Source organism: Schistocerca cancellata, chromosome 1 (genome assembly GCF_023864275.1).
Source record: "Schistocerca cancellata isolate TAMUIC-IGC-003103 chromosome 1, iqSchCanc2.1, whole genome shotgun sequence".
Lineage (NCBI taxonomy): Eukaryota > Metazoa > Arthropoda > Insecta > Orthoptera > Acrididae > Schistocerca > Schistocerca cancellata.
In genome coordinates, this window is record NC_064626.1 from 205,827,844 (window position 1) to 205,850,593 (window position 22,750).

General features: G+C 43.0%; 1 protein-coding gene across 1 annotated transcript in view; it reads left to right on the forward strand.

The window, feature by feature from the left end:
- The window catches only part of LOC126164190 (uncharacterized), a 153,520-nt gene that overhangs the window by 90,476 nt on the left and 40,294 nt on the right, over positions 1–22,750 (forward strand). The window contains exons 8-9 of the mRNA XM_049920223.1: positions 12,120–12,239; positions 15,947–16,085. Coding sequence (XP_049776180.1) covers positions 12,120–12,239; positions 15,947–16,085 — 259 coding nt within the window. The remainder of the gene's footprint in view (positions 1–12,119; positions 12,240–15,946; positions 16,086–22,750) is intronic.

Sequence of the window (22,750 nt, forward strand, 5' to 3'; positions counted from 1 at the left end):
GCATGCTTCGGTCTTGCACCTCCTTCCCCAAGCGCACTGGGGTGTCTCTCGCACAAAATCTCTGGTGCGCTTTCATGTGTACTGGCCCGGCATCGACACTGAAATCGTACACATGGTCACTGCCTGCGGCCCTTGTGTGTCACAGGCCGCCGCCCCGAAGTCATCTTTGTCACCGTGGCCTTCGCCTGAGAAGCCCTGGGAGCGTATTCATGCTGACTTTGCGGGACCTTTCTTAGGTACTTACTGGCTTCTCGTTATTGACGCCTACTCTAACTTTCCTTTAATTGTCCATTGCACGTCGCCTACCACCGCAGCAACCACCAACGCTTTAGCTCGCATTTTCTCTTTGGAAGGCTTTCCCTCGATTCTTGTTACTGATAATGGTCCGCAATTTGCCTCTTCTGATTTTGCGGATTTTTGTGCCCGTCACGGCGTCATGCATGTTACGGCCCCTCCGTTCCATCCACAGTCAAATGGTGAGGCTGAACGACTGGTCCGCACATTTAAGGCTCAGGTGAGGAAACTCCTGACTTCTTCTGCTGATGATGTGCTTCTCCAATTTCTGGCTTCTTACTGTTTCACCCCCATGGGCGACCACAGCTGGGCTGAACTCTTACACGGCAGCCCTGCATGCTACTTCATCTTCTGCGGCCTTCCACCTCATGGGCGCAGGTGCCTTCGCTTGGCCGTTTCACCACCGACGACCTTGTATGGGTACGGGGATATGGCAGGCGGCCAAAATGGAGTCCTGGCAGCATCTTACGACACCGTGGCCAACGCCTGTATGAAATCCAGACAGACACGGGTGTTGCAGTGCTTCATTCAGATCAGCTTCGGCCTCGTGTGCCGGCAATGCCTGTTCCGGATGCCACTACACCACCTTCGGATCTACCTAACGCTCGGGATACTGAAATCTCTCATTACTCACAACGCAGTCCTCTCACCACCATATCGGTGCCAGCATGAGAACTTACGCCACCTGGAGACGTGCCCATGCAGGAACCAGATGACCATCATCTGTCGGAGCAACTCTACTCGCCTCCTTGTACTACGGACACGGACACACCACCCATGTCTCCTGTTATAACAACCAGTCTTGCCGCAACGGGCAGATTGGTGCACAGGGCTCCAGCAGATTCGACTCCCACGTCCCCTGTCATCTCGAACCGTTATCATCGGGGACACTTCTGTCCGTACGGGAAGCCTCCTCCATGAGACTTTATGGCCAGTCAACAACACCTATGGACGTTAGCAATCTACAGGCCACTTCCATCAAGACCTGTGCAAAAACTTCAAAGGGGGGAAAAGTGTTGTGACTCACCGATCTTTCAAAGTGCTGCCGCGCAGTTACGCGCGTCCTCTACATGCGGCGCTGTCTGCCAGCCATGCAGCAGCAGCGCCACCTAAGCGGCCAGCCAGCCAGTGGCCGCTAGACTTGGACTCAGTTATGATTTGACTGTTAAAGTGTACACACGTCTTACTCTGTTCACGTGATCTGTGACTTTCATGTATTGCGTCTTCCTTGAAATATATTTGTTCAACTTGAAGTTATAACAATTAGATAATAAACAAGTCTCTGACAAGTATTTTGATGCGTATTATATACGTATATCATACATAAAGTGGGAAAATGCAAGTGGTTGTTCTATACTTTACCTTTACAGCTTAAAACATTATTTCCCACATTTTACGTTTTCTTGCATTTAACACCATTCTTTTTCAAGTCCCTTGAAAGTGTAAGAACGGGATTTCACTGTAGTTAGAATGCAGACTATTACAATAGAAGGGTTTACATTTATGGAAAAAGTGACAGGAATGCCAATAATACTGTAATGATTTATGGTCAACATTTTCCATATAGTTTGCAATCGTGTGCTGCTACTTGTTGGGTTATGTGACGGGTCTCCACATAACCAGCAAAGAACATTTCTTAGAGAGAATAATGAAATGTCAGTAGTAGACTCACTGAATCATAATCCCCACATTAGCACTCGGCAATTAAGTTAGGAAGGGGGATTAGTCAGACTGCTGTTTTCTGAATTTGAAATGTAGAAAATGTCATCTGTTTGACATTTCCCTCCATCAGGAGCTGTATGACAATGATTCACAGAAACTGAGTAACATTGGCCTGTGGTCGCTTCAGCAAATACAGAGACCCCAATTTTTTTGCTTGAGTATTGTTCTCTGGTGTGTTGACTTTCACAAAACTTGGTACAATTAATTGACTTAACATACATTACTGGAGTTTGGAAAACTCACATTGGTTACTACAAGTTGAACATTGGTGTTCATGGAAACGTGAATTTGTGGTGTAGAATAAATGCTGACTAACCCATTGGTCCCTTCTCTATCCAAGGCATCTTAAATGGTGATAAACATCAAACATTCTTGGAGCACGATGTGCCAATATTCCTTGGGTGTGCGGCAAAAAGTGTGGTTTCAGCATGATGGTTGTCCAGCGCATATTCTGTATAAGTACGGGAAATATTAGATGTGTGTACAGTTGTCAGTGGATCAGAAGCGGAGGTCGATTGTCTCGAACTGCAAGATAGCCAGATCTTACTTCGCATGACTTTTGTTTGTGGGGTTTCTTGACGAAGAAAGGGCCAACAATGCGCAATAACATAATTCAGCGTATCACCAATGCATGCCAGTAGATTACATCAGGAACACTTCTCAGTTATGTCGAATCATACCCTGTTGGAGAGAGGTATAAGAACACACCTCAAACAAGTACACCATTGGTGAGAGGTGAGAGCACACACCTTTCACAATTTTTTCATAATTACTGCTATTCATTTTTTAATCCAGTGCATTCTTCTCAAAATAATAGCATTTTGTAACTCATTTGTGTTATTTGTTGATTACATTGCCATCTTATCCCATAATAACTTGTTACATACAAAAGCTATGTATCGTTTTTTTGTAGAATCTGAATCTACAATAAAAATGGGATGTTCTTATTTAAGAAGTTGCACCCTGCCCTACCCAACCCCTTGGGGATGATACAAGGAAGTCAACTTTGGTATCGCAGGATAGCATTTTTTAAAATATAGAACAACTATTTTTTTCCTTTTTTAATCCAATTTGTAGCTTTTTTAGATTTTTTATTTTCTCAACATAAGAAGCTTGCCCTGTATATCCAGTTTCCACTGCATTTTTATCAGTTAGAATTGTCTTTGTTAAAACAGTAGAGTTCTCCCTGAAAAGTATCAAGCTATGAAGTGAATTGTATCCAATGAAAAATTAAGTTTGAGAAAATTATAAATTTACTAGGAGACAGAATGACTGGTCATCCCTCACCTTCAGAATGTAAAATTTCAAATACTGTTGATAGACATACATGGGAATACAAAAAACTGTACCCGAATTTGTAACTATTGGTTCCACCCTCAGTGAGAAAAGAGGGTAAGGTTGGAGAACGTTACGAAAGTGTGTCACGTTGCTGCGGACCACAGGATGAGAGGGACCCACTGATTGGTAAAGGTAAGTATCTCCTTGTAAAATTATGAAGTGAGCATATCATGACTAGCCCCAAAAGAGTACAAAAACAGTCGACATAAAATGATGTGGATTCACATTTTTGTTTGATGTACAGAAACATTTTTGTGTGATTAGATAATTAAGATAAAATTTTTTATTTTAAGGAGACCACTCACCAAAAAACAGGAGCTCCCAACACACTTTCACTGGACTCGCATTCGGGAGGACGACGGTTCAATCCCGGGTCCGGCCATCCTGATTTAGGTTTTCCGTGATTTCCCTAAATCACTCCAGGCAAATGCCGGTATGGTTCCTCTGAAAGGGCACGGCCGACTTCCTTCCCTAATCCGATGAGACCGATGACCACGCTGTCTGGTCTCCTTCCCCAACCAACCAACCAACCAACCCAACACACTTTGCTCCATCCTGTTCACCCCATGAACTGACGCTAAATTATCCATTTCTCCTTATAATCACCAAATGCTTTCACTTGCCCATTTCCTGCCTCATTTCCCATTTCCTAACACAGGGTGTTTATGCCCCACAAGAACAGGGAAATCTGGGAAAAAAGGCAATCTTTTTGTCCTGGAACAACTCAGAAAATTTTTAGAATTCTGGAAATTTTTCATTGTTTTGGTTTTTAGTTGAATTTTTTGTAACTTTGACTGGTAAGAACTAATACTCTGCCAGATAAATTTCTTTTAGCCTGCTACTACAGAGTAACAGTAAAACGATAGAATAACACCAAAATAAAACTTTATTTATAAAGAAAATATACCATTTACAATAGCAACACACAGTTGTTTGTTGAGAGTAAAAACAACATAGTAAAGGCTTAAGGATGAAGTCTATGCAATTTGTAACAGCAAACTGCTTTTGATGAGCATGACATCACAACTGTTTACATTTCTAACGGGTTACAGGAAAATACTGTGCTTGATGGTTCAAGGAGCATTGCTTTTCAAAGTAATTTTCCTTTTACGCAACACGAATGTGTGATGAATTAGAAAATCATGGAGCATTTTATGCTCATTCAAAACTTAAACATTTTTAGGACCAGCCACTTAGAAAAGTTTTGGGCCCAGGAGACCAGTCATTTATGTCGTGCTGGGTTTTGATTCCTAAAATGCTGGGGTGTAAAACCTTTACCATTCAAGGAACTTATAAGTTTTACAGCTCCAGGGGAAAGTATATTGTCACTTAACATGGAAAAATGCACCATCACCTGGGGTATAGTGTATTTTCACCCAGGAGAAAGTATATATTCACCTGAGAAAAATGTATTTTTGACCAGGAAATCCAGAAAAAATATGGAAATTCTTTTTCTTGTCCACATACACACCCTGTAACATCATCCATATTCCACTGGATTGCTGATCCATCTTTCTACAGCAGTTCAGAAAAGTAGCCATTCCTCTGAGTAAAACCCAATCCCACATCTTGTTCGTTAAATGCTGTCTAAACCACGGAATATCCCCCCCAGCCTAGAATCATAAAAATCACCTTCTCTGGATCCCATTCCTCCTTCAGCTTTTTGGATTCCACCAGGCCCTATCGCCCATGGAACTGGTACTACAAAAACACCTCTCCATGCCACAGGCAACCCAGAAACAGCTCTACTCCCTCTGTAAGACACTGTTACTGTGCAGTTCTCTCTCTCTCTCTCTCTCTCTCTCTCTCTCTCTCTCCCCACCCACCCACACACACACACACACACACACACACACACACACACACATACAAACACAATCTCCAAAAATAGAAATGGTTGCACTCCATCACCTGGAGGAGGATTCCAGACACCACCTCCATAAACTATCCAACCTGTTCACATCCTACTCCTGCCTTGGGTCAGCAGTATCCATCAACAGCCATTCTACTCACAGTGAATCCACTTATCAACCCCTCAAAGCACTTATCAACCCCTCAAAGCACCCAGACCCTGCATAGCTGACCTCTTCAATTTGTGCAAAACCCAGAATTCAATGAAATCCAAAACACTGCTGTTAATCTCTCCAGTAGAAACCTCAGTCGTGTGAACTATCACTCCTGTCCAAAGGCCTAACCTTCAACCCTACTTCCTTCTCCTGATCCCTGCAGTCGAAAACACTTTGTCAGCAATCCCTCCAACAAAAGCCAACGTAATCCCAACATTGACCTTGTCTCTCCCAGTTCATGTCACCGTCCAATCATGAAGCTCCCACCTAATCACCCACTAGTTGGTTGGTTTGGGATGCAAAGGTACCGAACTACAGGTTTATCAGTCCCTTTTTCCTAATGCAAACACAGGCTCAAGGTGAAACAACACCCAAATTTAGTTTGGAAAAGTAAGAGAGAGTAAAAGGAATGGGGAACCACACCGAAAGAGTAAGTGAAAGAGACGAACAAAATAGGGGGAAAATGTACACCATAAGGAAAAGTAGAGGAAATATTAAAACCATAAAGCAGATGGTCTGGGCTAGCTGACCACAAGAATAAAAGAGGGTGAGGCAGCCACTCTTCAACACACTAAAATCTCCAGCCTAAAAATACAATGCGAGATGAACAACAAGGGAAACTAAATGCAAAGAAAGGATGACAGAGAGATAAATCAGAGGGAGGATGGATGCCTCGGAGAGTAGGTCAGACACCCACCCTTAGATGGTACAATAAAAACTTCCCTCTTGAATAAAACATAAAACTAAATCTGCTGTTGAGGCATTGTCACCCAACACTGTAGTTAGAGTGCTGAGAATGTTAAAAGTCCGCCGCAGAGCAGCAAAATTGGGCTGTCCAACAAGATTGTGGACGACAGTCATAGGGGAGCCACAGGGACATTGAGTTGACCATGTGTTAGCCAAGCATGGCTGATGCGGAGTGGCAAAGGACAATAGATTCCCTGCAAGTGGCTTGCATGGGTGACTGCCACACATTTGTTGTGTCCTTGATAACAGGGAGTTTATTTGATGTACTGAGGGTGCGCCATACAATATCCCAGACTGCGAAAACTTTGTGGTGGAAGACCGATCACAAATCGGTGTCCGGCAGGCCAATCTCCAGAGTTGGTTTACTGGTAGCCTTTTTGGCCAGGTGGTCATTAAGTTCATTGCCTGGTATCCCAATATGTCCTGGGGTCCAAATGAAGGTCACTGAATGTTCACTGTTCTCGAGGGCATAAAGACACCCATGGATAGTCATTACCAAAGGATGTTGAGGGAAGCAGTGGTAGAGAGCTTGTAAGCTGCTTAACAAGTCACTACAGATGACAGAGGACTCACCAGCTCAGAAGTGGATATGCTCAAGGGTGCAATAAATGGCTTACAACTCTGCACTGAAAATACTTAAGCCATCTGGCAAGGAATGCTGTTCAGTATGTCCAGTGTGAGCGTAAGCGAAGCCAACAAGGCTGTCGACCATTGACCCGTCGGTGTAGACTATTTCTGAGCCCTGGTACTCGCCGAGATGAGAGAGAAATTGCCGGTGGAGGGCCTCAGATGGAACAGAGTCTTTTGAGCTTTGTGGTAGATCCAGCCGAAGCCGTGGCCGAAGCCGAGATACGGACCATGGAGGTGTACGGAAGTGGACCCACAGGAAACGTGGTAGGGGGAAAGCGTTGAGTTCATTAAGAAGCGACCGGACACAGATGGCGAGTGGATTCCCAGTGCTGGGTCACTGTTGCGTCAGATGGATTGTCGTGTTAGGAAAAAGGAGATGGTAATTTTGATGGTGAGGCAAACTCTGAATGAATGTGGGCGGTATAATTTGCAAGCAATAGTTGCCACCAGATCCTCAATAGAGGAATGCCTGCTTCCACAAGGAGGCTGTTCACATGGCTCATTCGGAAAGTTCCTGTTGAGAGCTGAACTCCGCAGTGGTGGACAGGGTCCAGCAGACGCTGTGCAGAGGGCGATGCTGAACCATACACCAGGCTCCCATAGTCAATACAGGATTGTATGAGGGCTTTGTACAGCTGAAGCAGTGTAAGACAATCAGCACCCCAGTCGGTGTGGCTCAGGCATCGAATAATATTGAGGGGCCGCCAGCACTTGTCCTTAAGCTGACGAATATGGGGATGCTGAATTAAGTGTGCATTCTATGCCAGTCCCTAAAAGTGGTAAGTCTCCACTACATCTATTAGTTGGTCATCGAGGTAAAGTTCTGTATGGGGATGGACAGTACGATGACAACAGAAGGGTATGACAAATCTTAGCCATGAGTGAGGGCCCATGTCTGCGCTTTCTGTATAGCTCCTTGCAGCCGGCGTTCAGCCAGAACAATAGAAGAGGAACAGCAAAAATCGTCAGCATATAGGAGAGGAAATACTGATGATCCTACTGCTAATGTGAGACCATTGAAGACAATTAAAAAAAGTGGGACACTCAGGACAGAGCCCTGTGGGACCCCATTCTCTTGTATATGGGGTGCACTGTGGGATGCACCAGTATGAACTCTGAAAGTGCGGAGCGACAGGAAGCTTTATAAAAATTGGGAGTGGGCCACGGAGACCCCACTCATACAGAGTAGCAAGGATGTGGTGTCGCCAAGTGGCATTATAGACCTTTGTCAGGTGGAAAAAGATGGCAACAAGGTGTTGTCGTTGGGCAAAGGCCAAACAAATGGCAGACTCCAGGTGCATCAAGTTGTTGATGGTGGAGCATCTTTGGCAAAATCAGGCTTGGGACAGAGCCAGAAGGCCCCGAGACTTAAGGAGCCAACACAACCGCCGTCTCACCATACATTCGAGTAGCTTGCACAGAATGTTGGTGAGGCTGATAGGCTGATAGCTATGAACATCCAGTGGGTTCTTACCAGGCTTTAGCACTGGGATGACGATACTTTCCCGCCAGTGCGACGGGAATTCGTCAGCGCTCCAGATGTGGTTGAAGATGGCAAAGATGTGGCACTGGGGATCCGCTGAAAGATGTTTCAGCATTTGCAAATGCATGCGGTCTGGGCCAGGGATGTGTCAGGACAGTCGGCAAGGGCACTGAGAAATTCCCGTGCACTGAAGACAGCATTATATGTCTCAGGGTGGTGTGGAGCAAAAGAGAGGTGTTGTCGTTCCATCCTCAGTTTGAGGAGATGAAAGATAGGGTGGTAATCTTCAGATGCAGAGATCCGGACATAATGCTCAGCAAGACGCTCTGCAATTACGTCTGGATCGGCCGATACAGCTTCATTTGTGGAAATTCCAGGAACACTTACAGGTGTGTGATAGCCGTAAAGTCAACGAAACTTGGTCCATATCTGGGAGGGGGAGGATCGTGTTCCAGTGGTGGAGACATAGCGTTCCCAACACTCCTACTTTCTTTCTTTGACAAGGAGGCGAAACTGGGCACAGGGCCGTTTGAAGGCAATGACATTCTCCAGGGATGGGTGGTGCTTAAGACGTTAGAGGGCCCGTCTGCAGTCTCTAATGGCCACAGCAATTTCCGGCAACCACCAAGGCACTCATTTCCACTGGGGACAACAGGAGTAACAAGGAATTGCCAATTCAGCTGCAACAATAATGGTATTAGTGATGGCATAAATCACCTCATCAATGGTGGCATGCAATGGAGATTCAACAGTGCTAGTGATTATGAAAGTGTCCCAATTAGCCTTGGGAAGAGCCCACCTGGGCAAGCATTGAGATGAGGGACACTGGAGTAGGGTCAGGAAGAGTGGAAAGTGGTCACTACCACACAAGTCTTCATGTGCTCTCCTGTGGATAGGTGGGAGAAGGCCATGACTGCAAACCAAGAGATCAGTGGCCGAATATGTGCCATGTACCACACTGAAATGTGTGGGGGCACCTGTATTTAGGAGGTAAAGGTCGAGTTGAGTTACTAGGTTGTCAGCATTTTGCCACAGCCACTAATCTTGGCTCCATCTCACAAAGGATTATGAGTGTTAGAATCACACAGAAGGGGAACAGGTGGAGAGAGTTGCGAAATGAGTGCAACCAATACATGGGATGGTGCGTCATCATCTCGAGGGAGGTAGACGTTACAGATGGTAATTTCCTGCATAGTCTTCACCCTGACAGCCACAGCTCCTAAAGGTGTTTGAAGGGGCACAGGTTCGCAACAGACAGAGGTAAGGACAAAGATGCGAACTACACCTGATGGTCTGTCACAGGCAGGACAGTTTTTGTAGTACCCCTGATAGCCATGAAGGGTGGGGCTCCGCATTGCAGGAAACCAGGTTTCCTGAAGGACAATGCAAAAAGAAGGTGTAACTCTTTAAAGTTGACGTAACTCAGCCAGGTGAGAGAAAAAACCGCCGCAGTTCCACTGGAGGGTGACGCTTTCTTCTCCTCCACGTACAGGCTCAGCTAGACGGATCCCATGCTGTAAGTCCCTACATAACCTCCAATTTGTACTGAAATCTATAGGCCCTTCCCAGAACATCTCTCCTGAATCCATCTCCCTCCTCCCTCCTATGACACCCCACACATCCACCTTCTACATGGCCCCCAAAAATCCACAAACCCAACCATCCTATTTGCTCCATTGTAGCTGACTATTGTGCTGCCAGTGAAAAAAATTCTGTTCTTGTTGACCAACACCTCCAGCCGATGTTGATGCCGTCTCCCTGTACACCAATGCCATTGCCTTGCCACTATCGAGCGCTACCTCTCCCAATGGTCATCCAGGCTCCAAACTCACAACCTCATTCCTTACACACATTACCAACCCTGTCCTGACAAACAGCTACTTTGGCTTTGAAGGAAAGGTTTACAGACGAATCTATGGAACAGCCACAGGAACATGTGTGGCACTCTTCTATGCCGACCTTTTTACAGGCCATCCAGAGGAAACCTTCCTTGCCTCCCAAAACTCCCAACACCTAGTTGGGTTCAGGTTCATTGATATCTTCGTGAACTGGGCCCAGGCCGGCCTGGATGGCTGAGCGGTTCTAGGCGCGACCGTTACGGTCGCAGGTTAGAATCCTTCCTCGGGCATGGATGTGTGTGATGTCCTTAGGTTAGTTAGGTTTAAGTAGTTCTAAGTTCTAGGGGACTGACGACCTCAGAAGTTAAGCCCCATAGTGCTCAGAGCCATTTGTACCATTTGAACTGGACCCAGGACCAAGACACCCTATGTGCATTCCTTCACAACCTCAACACCTACTCTTCCATCCGCTTCACCTCGTCCTCCTCTACCCAACGCACAACCTTCATGGACTTCGACCGCCACCTCTTTGATGGCTCCATTCACACACCTGCCCACATTGAACCCTCTAACCACCAACAGTACCTGCATATCCACAGCTACTACCTCTTCCACACCAAAAGATGCCTCCCATGCAGCCTAGCCACTTGTGGACGACGCTATCTGCAATGACAATAACTCCCTTGCCTGCTATGCTGAAGACCTCTTGAAGGCGATACCTCCAAACCTAGTCCACAAACAGATTTCCTCTATCATATCCTCAAACACCTCCAGTCCTTCACCATGCCAAAGAATCAGTTACAAAGGAGTGTGTCACCCTTGTCACCCAGTATCATCCTGTACTGGAACACCAAAAGCATCTTCTTCTCCAGAGCTCTGATTATCACTCATCTTGTCCAGAAAGAGGAACATCCTACCTAAGATCTGTCCCATCCCGTTCCGTTGCCCATCGAACCTACACAACATACCAGTTCGTCCCTATGCCACACCCACTCCCACTCCCACAACCTCCACCCCCCACTCCCCACTCCGCAGTCCCATTACCAACCCCTTGAATTATATCCCTGTGCCCCAGGTACAAAACCTGCCCTGTCCACTCATCCAGCACTTCTTATTACAGTCCTGTAATAGATTTATCCTACCCCATCAGAGGCTGGGCTACCTTTAGAAGCAGACATGTCATATACCAACTCTGTTACGAACGCTGCACAACTTTTTATGTCAGTTTGACTACTACCCAGTTGTCCACTAGGATGAATGGCCACCGCCAAACAGTTGCCAAGAACAGAGTGGGCCACCCGGTGGCACAATCTACAACTGAGCACAAAATGCGTAATCTCAGTGGCAGCTTCACAACCCAAGCCGACCTGGAACCCCCCCCCCCCCCCCCCCCCCCCCCCCCCCCCCCTCCAGCACCAGCTTCTCTGAAATATGCAGATGGCAGTTGTTCTTACATTGTTCTCCACTCCATCATCTGGCCTCAATTTCAGGTAATCCACTGCACCTTGTTGCACCTGTACTCTCTATCCAACAGTTTCACCTGCCTCCATCCTGGCCTCAGTATCAGGTAGCCTACTATGCCTGCACTCTCCACCCAACTGTTTCCCCTTCCTCCATCCTGCCACTACCTCCCAATTTATGTCCCCATGTTATCTTCAATGTGCCGCTTCCTACCATCTGCTATAACTGTGGCAGCCCATATACCTGCCTCCCCTCCCTTCTACATTCCTAGCTGGCAAATTGGCTGCCTCCTTCTGAGACAATAGCCACCCAACCCCCAGTCCCTGTCCCTGCCTTCTGCTTCCCTCTCATTTTATTTATCCCACCACAATCTAGCTCGTCAAATGATGACTCTGAAAGCTAGCAAGTGTTCTTTCATTCACGTAGGCCTATGTCAGCTCAACACTTCTGCTTTTTGTTGAGTGTTCTCCCTTAGTCCACAAGTATTTACATTGTTCAGGAACTTTCATACAGTGTTTAAAATGAACTTTTAATTTTCAGTCTGGAACCCATATCTTCGAGGCAATGGATGTTGGTGCTCCAATACAGTGCATAGACCAAAATTGGGGTAATGTTTACATGGGAAACAGGGATGGAACAATTGCAGTATTCAATATTGAAGTAAGTAGAATTAAATGCTGTGTATTTATTGTGTATGTGACTGAAAAAATAAACAATGGGATGCATAAAAATACTCACTGTATAACACAGATGCTGAATGCCAGGTAGGCATATAAATAAGAGTAGTAACATGATAAGAGTAGCTTATGAACTTTTGGAACTCCTCAGGAAGAGTGATCTCCAGTTGAAACTTGAATCACAGATGCTAATCGAAAATGAGTCACTTATAGACTTTCTCAGCCATGAGCTACAAAAATAGCATCACATCCTGTTTTGATTTCTTAGTAAGCTGTCATCAGACATTGTGTTTAAAAATAAAGAAAAAGACAAGTGTCAAATACTATTAAACTAATTTACTGCTCAAACATCTATACGCAGCTGCTCACTATTGAATATGTTATATAGTAACTCATCAACTCAACAAGAGAAGATAGAGCCTCATAGTGTGAACATATCTGCCCTCTGACTGAAGGCTACAGTTAACTAAATGATGGTACAAAGCTGGTAATTTTTAAATTGTAAACATAAAATTAAAAATGTTCATGATACAAAATTGCTTCAATAAAAGAGTTTTATTGTATGATGGTTAATGTGTTCCCTTAATCTGTATGCCTAATCAGTGATTCCTCTGCAACTTAGTGTGCACTGGTATGAAACTTAGTGGCAAATTAAAACTGGGGATTACTCATAACTTGCCCGCACAGCTTCCCTTCCGCCTCTCCCTCTTTCCCATTTTCCAAACTTCATTGTTACTGAAAGATTCATTCTGAAAACACTCCCCTAGATTGTGGATAGACCATTGTGCTACAAAATTCTTTCCTCCAGGAGAGCTAGTACCGTAATGTATGCAGGAGAATGTCTTTGAAGTTTCAGAGGTAGAAGAGAGGTAAAGGCAGATCATTTGTCTGGCTTATTTGTCTTGTGACTGATAAAGGTCTGGGTTTGAGTCTTTGTCTGATGTATTTTTAATCAGCTGGGAAGTTTCAGAGGCTAGCCTACGTGAAATACACCTTCTAAAATAATTCAGGTGTACTTAGGGTCTACCATGGTCACAACATTAAGTGATACTGTTACCTCGTAGGTTACATTCCATCAATGGCACCAGCATGTGGCGTAGTTGAAGGTGTGACAGTTTACATCATAAGGCTTTGACTTATCAAAGGGCTGTCATAGCTGTCCATGCACATGTAACTGCTGAGCTGTGCCCGTGCTATCACTTACAAATAATTGGGATAGTTCGTACATAAATATGTAACGAAGTTGATGGAGCAGCATCTTTATGTATCAGTTTGGTTAAGAAATGCCTGTCACATTGGAGTGAAAGGAGGGGGTGCGGTCTGAGTACTTGTGTGATTGACAGGTGTATCTCTTGTCAGACATGGGGTGGCTAAAGATTCGACCAGATAGCAAAGCTGGAATGCCACCTTGAGTGTGTATAGTTCTGAGAAAGGGCATCATTTCAGGTTACAGTGAAAGAAAATCAAAGCTAGGCAGAGCGCAAAGTTCTGCAGTTTAGTTCCAGGATTGTACTGTGTAGAAAGAAGAGTTGGTGACTGTTCAGTAGGTGTCTGAAACGTGGGGCAATATGTCTAGGGGAATGATATGATAGTGTGTGTGTGTGTGGCGGGGGGGGGGGGGGGGGGGGGGGAGGTTCCTCTAACTGAAGGCTTCACAAGAGTTTCAACAAACTCAGATAGAAAGATATTACTATCCTTGCATATGCAGTGTCCATAGATACCATATCTATAGAGGAAGTCTGTCTGATGAGAATAGGGTGGCTACTGCTGAAATGCAATTATTATTGGTGGTTGGTGGAAGCAGTGTGGTTAGAAATTCCAATTGGCAAAGAAAGATTAGGGATCAACGTACTTGAGCTCTAATACGCCTTGTGTATAATTTCCTCAGCTTCTTTCATGTTGTAGGAATGTCTTCATTTTTACCGAAGATGCTGAGTCGCAGATAGGCACAACAGAAAGACTGTCAAAGAAGTTAGCTTTTGGCCAAAAACGCCATTGGACACACACACACACACACACACACACACACACACACACACACACAAACGCAATTCACACACACATGACCACAGTCTCTGCCTGCTGAGGCCGGGCTGCGAGCAGCAGCACATGATAGTAGAAGCAGTCTGGGTGGCGGGGGTAAGGAGGAGGCTGGGGTAGGGAGGGGGAGGAATATCAGGGTAGGAGTGGAGGATGGTAAAGTGCTGCTTGTGGGAACATACAGGGATGAGGTGGAGAGAGGGTAAGACGTATGGTGAGTAGTAATCTATCCTTTTCATAATATTATTCCATCATGGTTTTTCCATTGCTTGATTTGTCTTCATTTTAGAGTCACTTGAGCACTTCAAACACTGCCATCCCCATGCATTGTATGGAAGACCCTCATCATTCAGGAATTCCACTCCTAGGGTAGTGGCATGGTACCTTTCTGTGGGAACTGTGGGACAGTAGTCAAAGAACACATTAGCAGTTTACAGAAGTGACTTTTTCCCCTAATGTCATTAAACACTAGTCCACTCTACAGCTTTAATTGCAGGTCAAAATAAAGAGCAATGATTGTAAAATGTGTTTCAAAATGGACGGATTAGTCACCTGATTTAATACATTTATATTGGACTACACCACGGCCAACTAGAGAATAGTAATCTTACTGAACTCAGGTTAATTCCTATGCACTGAAAATTGTCCTTGGAATACTAATGTAACATAAATAGAGGTTTGGGCAGATTTAAATTAATAATGTGAAATTCAACAACTGTTCAGAATAGATCAGATATTGATTGTTTAGTTTTTGCTCACTGTGACTAGTGATATCGTCATCACAAATATTGAATATGGCTTATGACATACCTTAGATATACTGATAAAAGCTCTGATTATGCAAAACTGATTTCCTCTGTGGTGTGGATGTGCATCTTTTATGGCATCACTTCTTATGGATTATAAAGAATATTGAAAGTTTCTGCAGTTGTGTTACTACGTATTCTTATTGCAAGAGTCAATTTTTAAATGTTATTTCTTTTGTACACAGGTAGTGTGGCGATACATAAGATTCTGAAACCTCACCACTATTTCTTATAGGGATACTTCACACAGTTTTTGCATTTATCTCACAATTGGATTCTCCATTATTTCAATCACTTCTCCATCTTTTTCTCAACATTGTTTTCATAATTTTTGTGCCCTTACTTTTAGATTTGTCTGTGATTGGTACCACACATATAGAATAATTATGAGGGTAAGGATTGGAGGAGAGGAGGACTATTCAAAGTTTGGGACAAAAGATTATCTACGGTCATAGATCAAGGGATGTTCAGCAGTACAGAAAGAAACAAAAATCAGCACTCTCATTCCAGCAGTCTGTTCACTTTTAAGTTTTTTCCTCTTGTGAGAAATGGATAGGAAAAACAAATACATAAATCAGTTGTCTGTGAGTCTTAATGTACATAGTTGTTTTGTTATTTCCCCTGTTCAAAGGAGATTTGTAGAAGGCTTTTGATGCACAACCATTGCCACACTAGATTTTTGAAAGTAGATGTAGATGGTAAATATTTATAGATTTATAGAGATTGGTGCTCAGCTGAATGTTACATTTCAGCTTGCAAAAACTTTGAATTATGTGATATTTTTGTATATTCGTACTTATAATTTTACATTTAATACTTTGTTGACCACTACAATTTTTTGTAGACACGTCAGCTTTTGAATCCGAGGCTATCATGTACTGATGAAGCCATCCTTTCATTGAAGACTGCCAAGGAGGGTCCCAGACAGGTTCTTTTAGTATCCTGTCGTAATCAGCCTCTCACTATAAGGGATGCAAAAACAGGTAAATGAAGTAGTATTTATCATAATTGTTTTATAATATGAGAATTCAATCTGTGTATATCGCATAGTACTTTTCCCATGACTGACTGAGAGAGAAATTTTGTATTTCTTCATTATTTCTTTTTTTTGGCTTGGTAGAGGGGAACGTGGTATCCTGATGCTAATAAACTATCGTATCTCATTTAATACAGATTAGGCATATTGCCTAAGGGGTACACAGAGACCTTGTGTAATAATGAAGGCTGAGGAATATAATAAAAGAATATCTTATTTTAGTTAATGACAGAGATGAATTTGGGACAACTTCTGATTGTGTGTAGCAGAAAGTGAAGATTATCAATTATTGGTAATATAATGTAAATGGACAGATAAAAATATCTACTCACAAGCGGAGGCAGGGGAGCAGACACACAAAGGGATTTAACTTTCACAAGGTTTTGGAGCTGGTGGCTTCTTCTTCTGGTGGAAGAGTTGAAGGGGAAGGAAGACGGGCGAAGGAAAAGGACTGAAGAGATTTAAGGAAAGGGGTACAGTTTAGAAGTCACCCAGAAACTCAGGTCAGGGGAGACTTACCAAGAGAGATGAGAAGGAAAGACCGATTGTCGGGGACTGCACCGGATGAGATTTGAAAACCTAAGAGATTAAAGGTGGAAGACAGGGTGATATGCAAGACAGAGATTACTGCTTAAACATTGTACACGGGTTAGAGTGAAAAGCTAAGTGCACTGTATGTGACAAGAGGTGGGAGGGAGGGGGCAGTGAGAAATAGACAGTTTAGACAGTGAAAGATGTAGGAAACTAAAACGGAGTGAAGAAAAGAGTAATTACCGTAAAGAAATGCTGAGACAGACGAAATTGACATAAATTAAGGCCAGATGGGTGGTGAGAACCAATGGCATGTTGTTGTGCTAGTTCCCACCTGCGGAGTTCTGAGAAACTGGTGTCTGGGGGAAGAATCCAGATGGTGCGTGTCATGAAATAGGCACCGAGGTTATGCTTGTCGTGTTGTAGAGCATGGTCTGCAATAGGATATTGTGTGTTGCCAGTATACACCCTCTGCCTATGCCTATTTATCCTAATTGATAATTTGGTGGTGGTGATGCCAGTGTAAAAGGCCGAACAGTGTTTACATAACAGCTGGTTTCACAGCTGGCTCTCCTTCTGATAGTATATGTTTTGCCAGTTAAGGGCTGGTACAGGTCGTGGTAGAAGGGTGCACAGGGCAAGTCTTGCAGCGGGGATGGCCACAGGGTAGGAGTCATAGCATAGGGAAATGGGTGCAGAAGGAGCGTAGGGTTTATCAAGAATATATTGCGGAAATTGGGAGGGCAACGGAAAGCTCCTTTTAGTTTGGTGGGCAAGAGCTCAGACAGAATGGATCTCACTTCAGGACACAATTTTTGGAAGTCATGGCCTGACAGTAAATCTATAAATATCTGCTTCCAATTAAATTTCACATGGTCCTATTCCGAATCCCATGTCACTTTCCTTGATGTTGATCTTGTCCTCACTGAAGGCCAGCTACACACTTCCGTCCACATTAAACCTACCAACAAACAACAGTGCTTACATTTTGACAGTTGCCATCCTTTCCATGTCAAACGTTCCTTCCCATGCAACCTTGGCATGTGAGGCAAACGTATTTGTTTGGATGCAGACTCTTTACGGCAGTACACCACCACTCTCACTTCAGCCTTCACTGGACATAATTATCCCAACAGCATAGTTCAAAAGCAGATTTCCTGGGCCATCACATCCAATCCTGGTACTGCTGATCCATCCAAAAAACAACTTCAGAGCACACCACTTGTCACCCAGTATTATCCTGGTCTTGAATGTATCAATCAGCTACTTTGACAAGATCATGACTTCCTAAAATCATGCCCTGAAATGAGATCCATTCTGTGTCAGATTTTGCCCACCACACATAGAATGTTATTCGTTTCTTCCAATCTCTGCAATATTCTTTTCAGACCCTGTGCTCCTTTTGCACCCATCTCCCTACCATATGGCTACCTACCCATCTCCCTACCTACCCGTGACTGTCCCCAGTGTAAGACTTGCCCTGTGCGCCCTCCTACCACTACCTATTCCAGCCTGCTAACTGACAAAACATATACTATCAAAGGCAGAGGCACCTGTGAAGCATCACGTCATATACCAGCTGTTAAGTAAATTTTGTTCAGCATTTTACATCGGGATGACTACCATCCAGTTATCAATCAGGATGAATGGGCATAGGCAGAGGGTGTATACAAGCAACACACAATATCTCGTTGCAGAGCATGTTGTACAACATGATAGTCATGACTTCGGTGCCTGTTTCACCACACTCGCCATCTGGATTCTTACCCCAGACACCAGTTTCTCAGAATTCCGCAATTGGGAACTAGCACTATAACATGTCCATGGTTCTTGCCACCCACCTGGCCTTAATTTACATTAATTCCATCTGTATCAGCATTTATTCACATTAGCTACTCATTTCTTCACTCCTTTTCAGCTTTCTACATCTTTTATTTCCTGACTTGTCTATTTTTCACCGTCATCCTCTCACTTCTGTCTTTATTTAGCTTTTCACTCTTATTAACTCATACAAGATGTTTTAGTAGTAATCTCTGTCTTGCATATTATCCTGTCTTCCACCTTCAAGCTCTCGGGTTTCTCAAATCTCTGTTCTCCATGGAAGGACTACTGTATGTGCTTGTGAGGACCTAGGCCTGTAATTTGTGTATCAGAATTTGGAAGATTTCTGTTACAAGAGTGACATTTGGCATCTTACAACCCCTCCATTTCACCATCAGTGGACGTGGAATATCAACAGTTTATTAGTTTAGTAGTTAGTGTGTTGGGGGAGTAGGAAATTGTACTGGACGTGGAATATCAACAGATAGAAATCAACTGTCATTCATAAAAAAAGTCTGGGCCAATAAAGAAGAAACAGAGAAAGGAAATGATCATGGAAAAACTAAGTGTTAAAAAAAGTGAGAAGGAAAAGAATTTGAGATTAGCTTTCAGCTCTTTCTCCCACATGTTTATTTTCATTTACCTTTGCCAAATATCAATATTCCAGTTTTTAGAAGTGAAATTACAGTGGCCAGTCCAATACTTTGCACCATTGACTGCTACAAATGGCATATTCTTTGTTCCAATCGTTGTGGTTCCACATCCATCCATTTCATTCACCTTCATTTAGCTCTTTTGTTATCAACTGTCAAAGCCGTGGTCACTGATGCATATTAGTCTTTTCTTTGCTGCCACTAGAACATCCTGGGACAGCACTACAGTATTCATATATTGTCCACAGTACTCACAGGTAAGTCAGAGACTGACTGAAGTTTTTCTTCAGGAATGATCACCATCATTTATCTTTTCTTTCATGTAATTTTTTTAATCCCTCACTTGAAACTTCAGGGCTTTTTGAGGCTTTCAGTCTCATATTTTATCTGTTGGTGTCAATCATATCTGAAACATGACCTCTGAAGGTTCATTTGTGCAATTTATCAAACTTCCCTGTGTGATTTTGAATAATTAATTAGTGGAATTTAAATGTGTTTTGTTTTATTGTGTTCTACAGTTTTTATTAATTTTAGAAATAACTTCATGTAACACCGTACTCTGCGTGACTTCTTTTCCCCCTCGTATTGACCAATAAGGAACACGTAATACCTTCAGTTCTGCTTCTTTCCTCATTGTTTTCTGTTTTTCTAGAACTCTTTCATTTCTCCCCATGTTCTTTTTCTTTCTTCTGTCCATGTTGTTCCTGATTTCTCATTTCTTCTAAATTTAATATTTTATTTTTCAAAAGATTCCTGTGTGCCATTTCCTATTCTTTGATGTTGTTTCTTTCTATATCTTTCCTTGTTTCTCTAATCCATGCTGTTCTCGATTTCTTCTTCCAGAAATACAGGAATATTTGTTTGTGAGCCTATTCTCATTCATTCGGTAGAGGTGTCCAAAAAAAGATTAATCTTTTACTTCTGGTATTTTCTCTGTAGTTCTGTAGATCTCCTCATTACCTCTCATTTTACAGCCACCTGTAGTTTGCATTGCACCCATAATTGGTCTAACTATCCATCTTTCAAGTGCCTCTATTCTCTGCAGCTTATAGTTCATTGTTAGACATTCACATCCATATAAACATTGTGATTGTATATCTACAGTAAAGTGTTTTAGTTTAGTTTTTCTAGATATGCATTAATTGTTCTAAATATTCTTTGTAAACCATATGCTCTTTCCATTTTGTTAAGCCTTACATTTACTGCAGATTTTTCTCGTCCATTCTGTTGTATAGCTTATCCAAGATATTTGAATTTACTTACTCACTATTTTATGTATTTGTGTTTCCATAAATTTTAGTATATATCTTATGTTTGTCATGAATTTTGTTTTTTCAGCTGAAATTTTGAGACCAGTTCTATTTGCTTTTTCTTTGAGAAGATTTATTCGAATAACTGCATCTGTCAGATTTTCTGAAAGTATTGCAAAATCTTCTTCAAGAGCCAGGCAGTTTACCTTAATTCCATTTATTTCCATCCTAGAATTATTGTTTCAATTTTGTGATCTTTGAGCTCCAAATTCCAGATCCTTACAATGTTTTCTATAACACAGTTAAACAGCAAAGTTGATGAACTCTCCCCTTGTCTAACACCAGTTTTTATTTTAAATGGCTGGGATAATTCTCTCATAAATTTAACTCCAGAGTTTCATTAATAATGTTTGCTAATTTTGCTGTAACACTAAATTTTTTAATGATTTTTTCTATTGTCTTCTCTCTGTCAACTTAATCAAATGGTTTTTTGAAATTAATAAATGATTCTGTTATAGGTTTCTGGTTAGCATTCTGTAGTGAATTATCGATTTTAGGTTTAAAGTCTGTTCTGTGCAGATTTTCCCTTTTGAAAACCTCCTTGATATTCTCCCAATTGTTTGTCTAAAGTTGCTACCATTCTTTGCAGGAGAATTTCCAATAATAATGTCACATAGAAGAATGTGTAATTAGATGAATGACCATCACTTATCTTCACTTAACGAAGGTTTCTTCAGCACTTGTACATACAAGAGTGCGGAGCGAACTGCCTCTGGTCAGAACACATACAGTATATATACAGCTACAGAACATTCCAGTACAATGATTCTTGACATTTGTGGATACTTCTAGAATGTACTCGAACCGAATATAGAAATTAAAATTGTACAGTCCAGGTGAATTTTGAACTCATGGCACTCCATGCAACAGTTTAGTATCATAACCACTACACCATGGTGCTACTCAGCTTCTTCTGCGACATTGCTCCCTCCTTAGGAGAACAGCGTCTCGTTGTTACGTCCTCCTAGTCCGGGAACAAGTCATCGGTCCTGCATACTCTGACTCCCAATAACTGATGCTCGCACTGGCGGTGATCTTCTTAGAACTTATTTTGCCGCTACGCTCTTTGTCACCTTTCTGCTTGTTGCCTGCCGCTGGAGCTTCGAGTTTACCCTGGCAGGATCCTTGTAGGGCTTCATTCGAAGGGCATGGACCGTATCTCTGATCTTTCGTTGTTGGGGTCGAAATCTTCAACTTCATAAGTAACATCAGACAACTGTCTTACAACCTTATAAGATCCAAAGTAGCACATGACGAGCTTCTCAGAGACACCAACCTTCCGAACAGGAGTGAAGATCCAGACGAGGTCACCAGGTTGGTAGACAACAGGGCGGTGGCTCATGTCATACCTTCAGCGATCATTTTCTTGAGCCTGCAGCATGTGGAGTCAAACTGCTGAGGTTCCTCAGCTCTGGTTAACACCTGGCCAGTGTAGTCATCGTCCACATCATCAGGATGTAACGGAAACACAGTGTCCATCGTCGTAGTTGCCTCACACCCATGCACCAGGAAAAGTGGCGTAAATCCTGTGCTGTCTTGTTTGGCGGTGTTGCAGGCAAATTTCACGAAAGGTAGCATCTCATCCCAGTTGCTCTGCTTAACATTGACGAACATTGATAGCATGTTGGCCAAGGTGTTATTAAGGCGTTCAGTAAGCCCGTTAGTTCGCGGATGGTAGGCAGTCGTCATGTGATGAGTGATGTTGCACCGACAGTTTATCTCTGTCACAAGATTCAATTGAAAAACTTTCCCTTGATCTGTAATTAACGACCTTGGGGCACCGTGTTTTAATACAATGTCTTTCATGATGAATTTGACTACCTTGTATGCTTCAGGTTTTTTCATGGCTTTTATAATGGCGTAGCATGTCAAATAATCAGTGCAAACAATAATCCATCTATTGCCACTGGCAGATATTGGAAATCGTCCGAGGAGGTCAATCCCAACATGCTGGAAAGACATATCGGCTGGTGGAATTGGTATGAGTCAGCCAGGTGGTTTCTGAGGAACTGCCTTTCTCCCCTGGCACTCTCTACAGTGTGATACATAGTGACGGACACTCCTAAATAAACCTGGCCAGAAAAATCTCCTGTGGATTCTATCATAGGTCTTAATAAATCCTAAATGTCCGGCGTCAGGTGTGTCGTGGAATTTCTGTAGAATATCTAAGTGCATGTGCTTAGGAATCACTGGTAGCCACTTCTTTCCTTACGGATCAAAGTTTTTCGTGCAAAGTAATCCATTAACTACCTTAAATTGTCCTTTCACATCCTCTGACCCATTTAAGGCAAGCATAA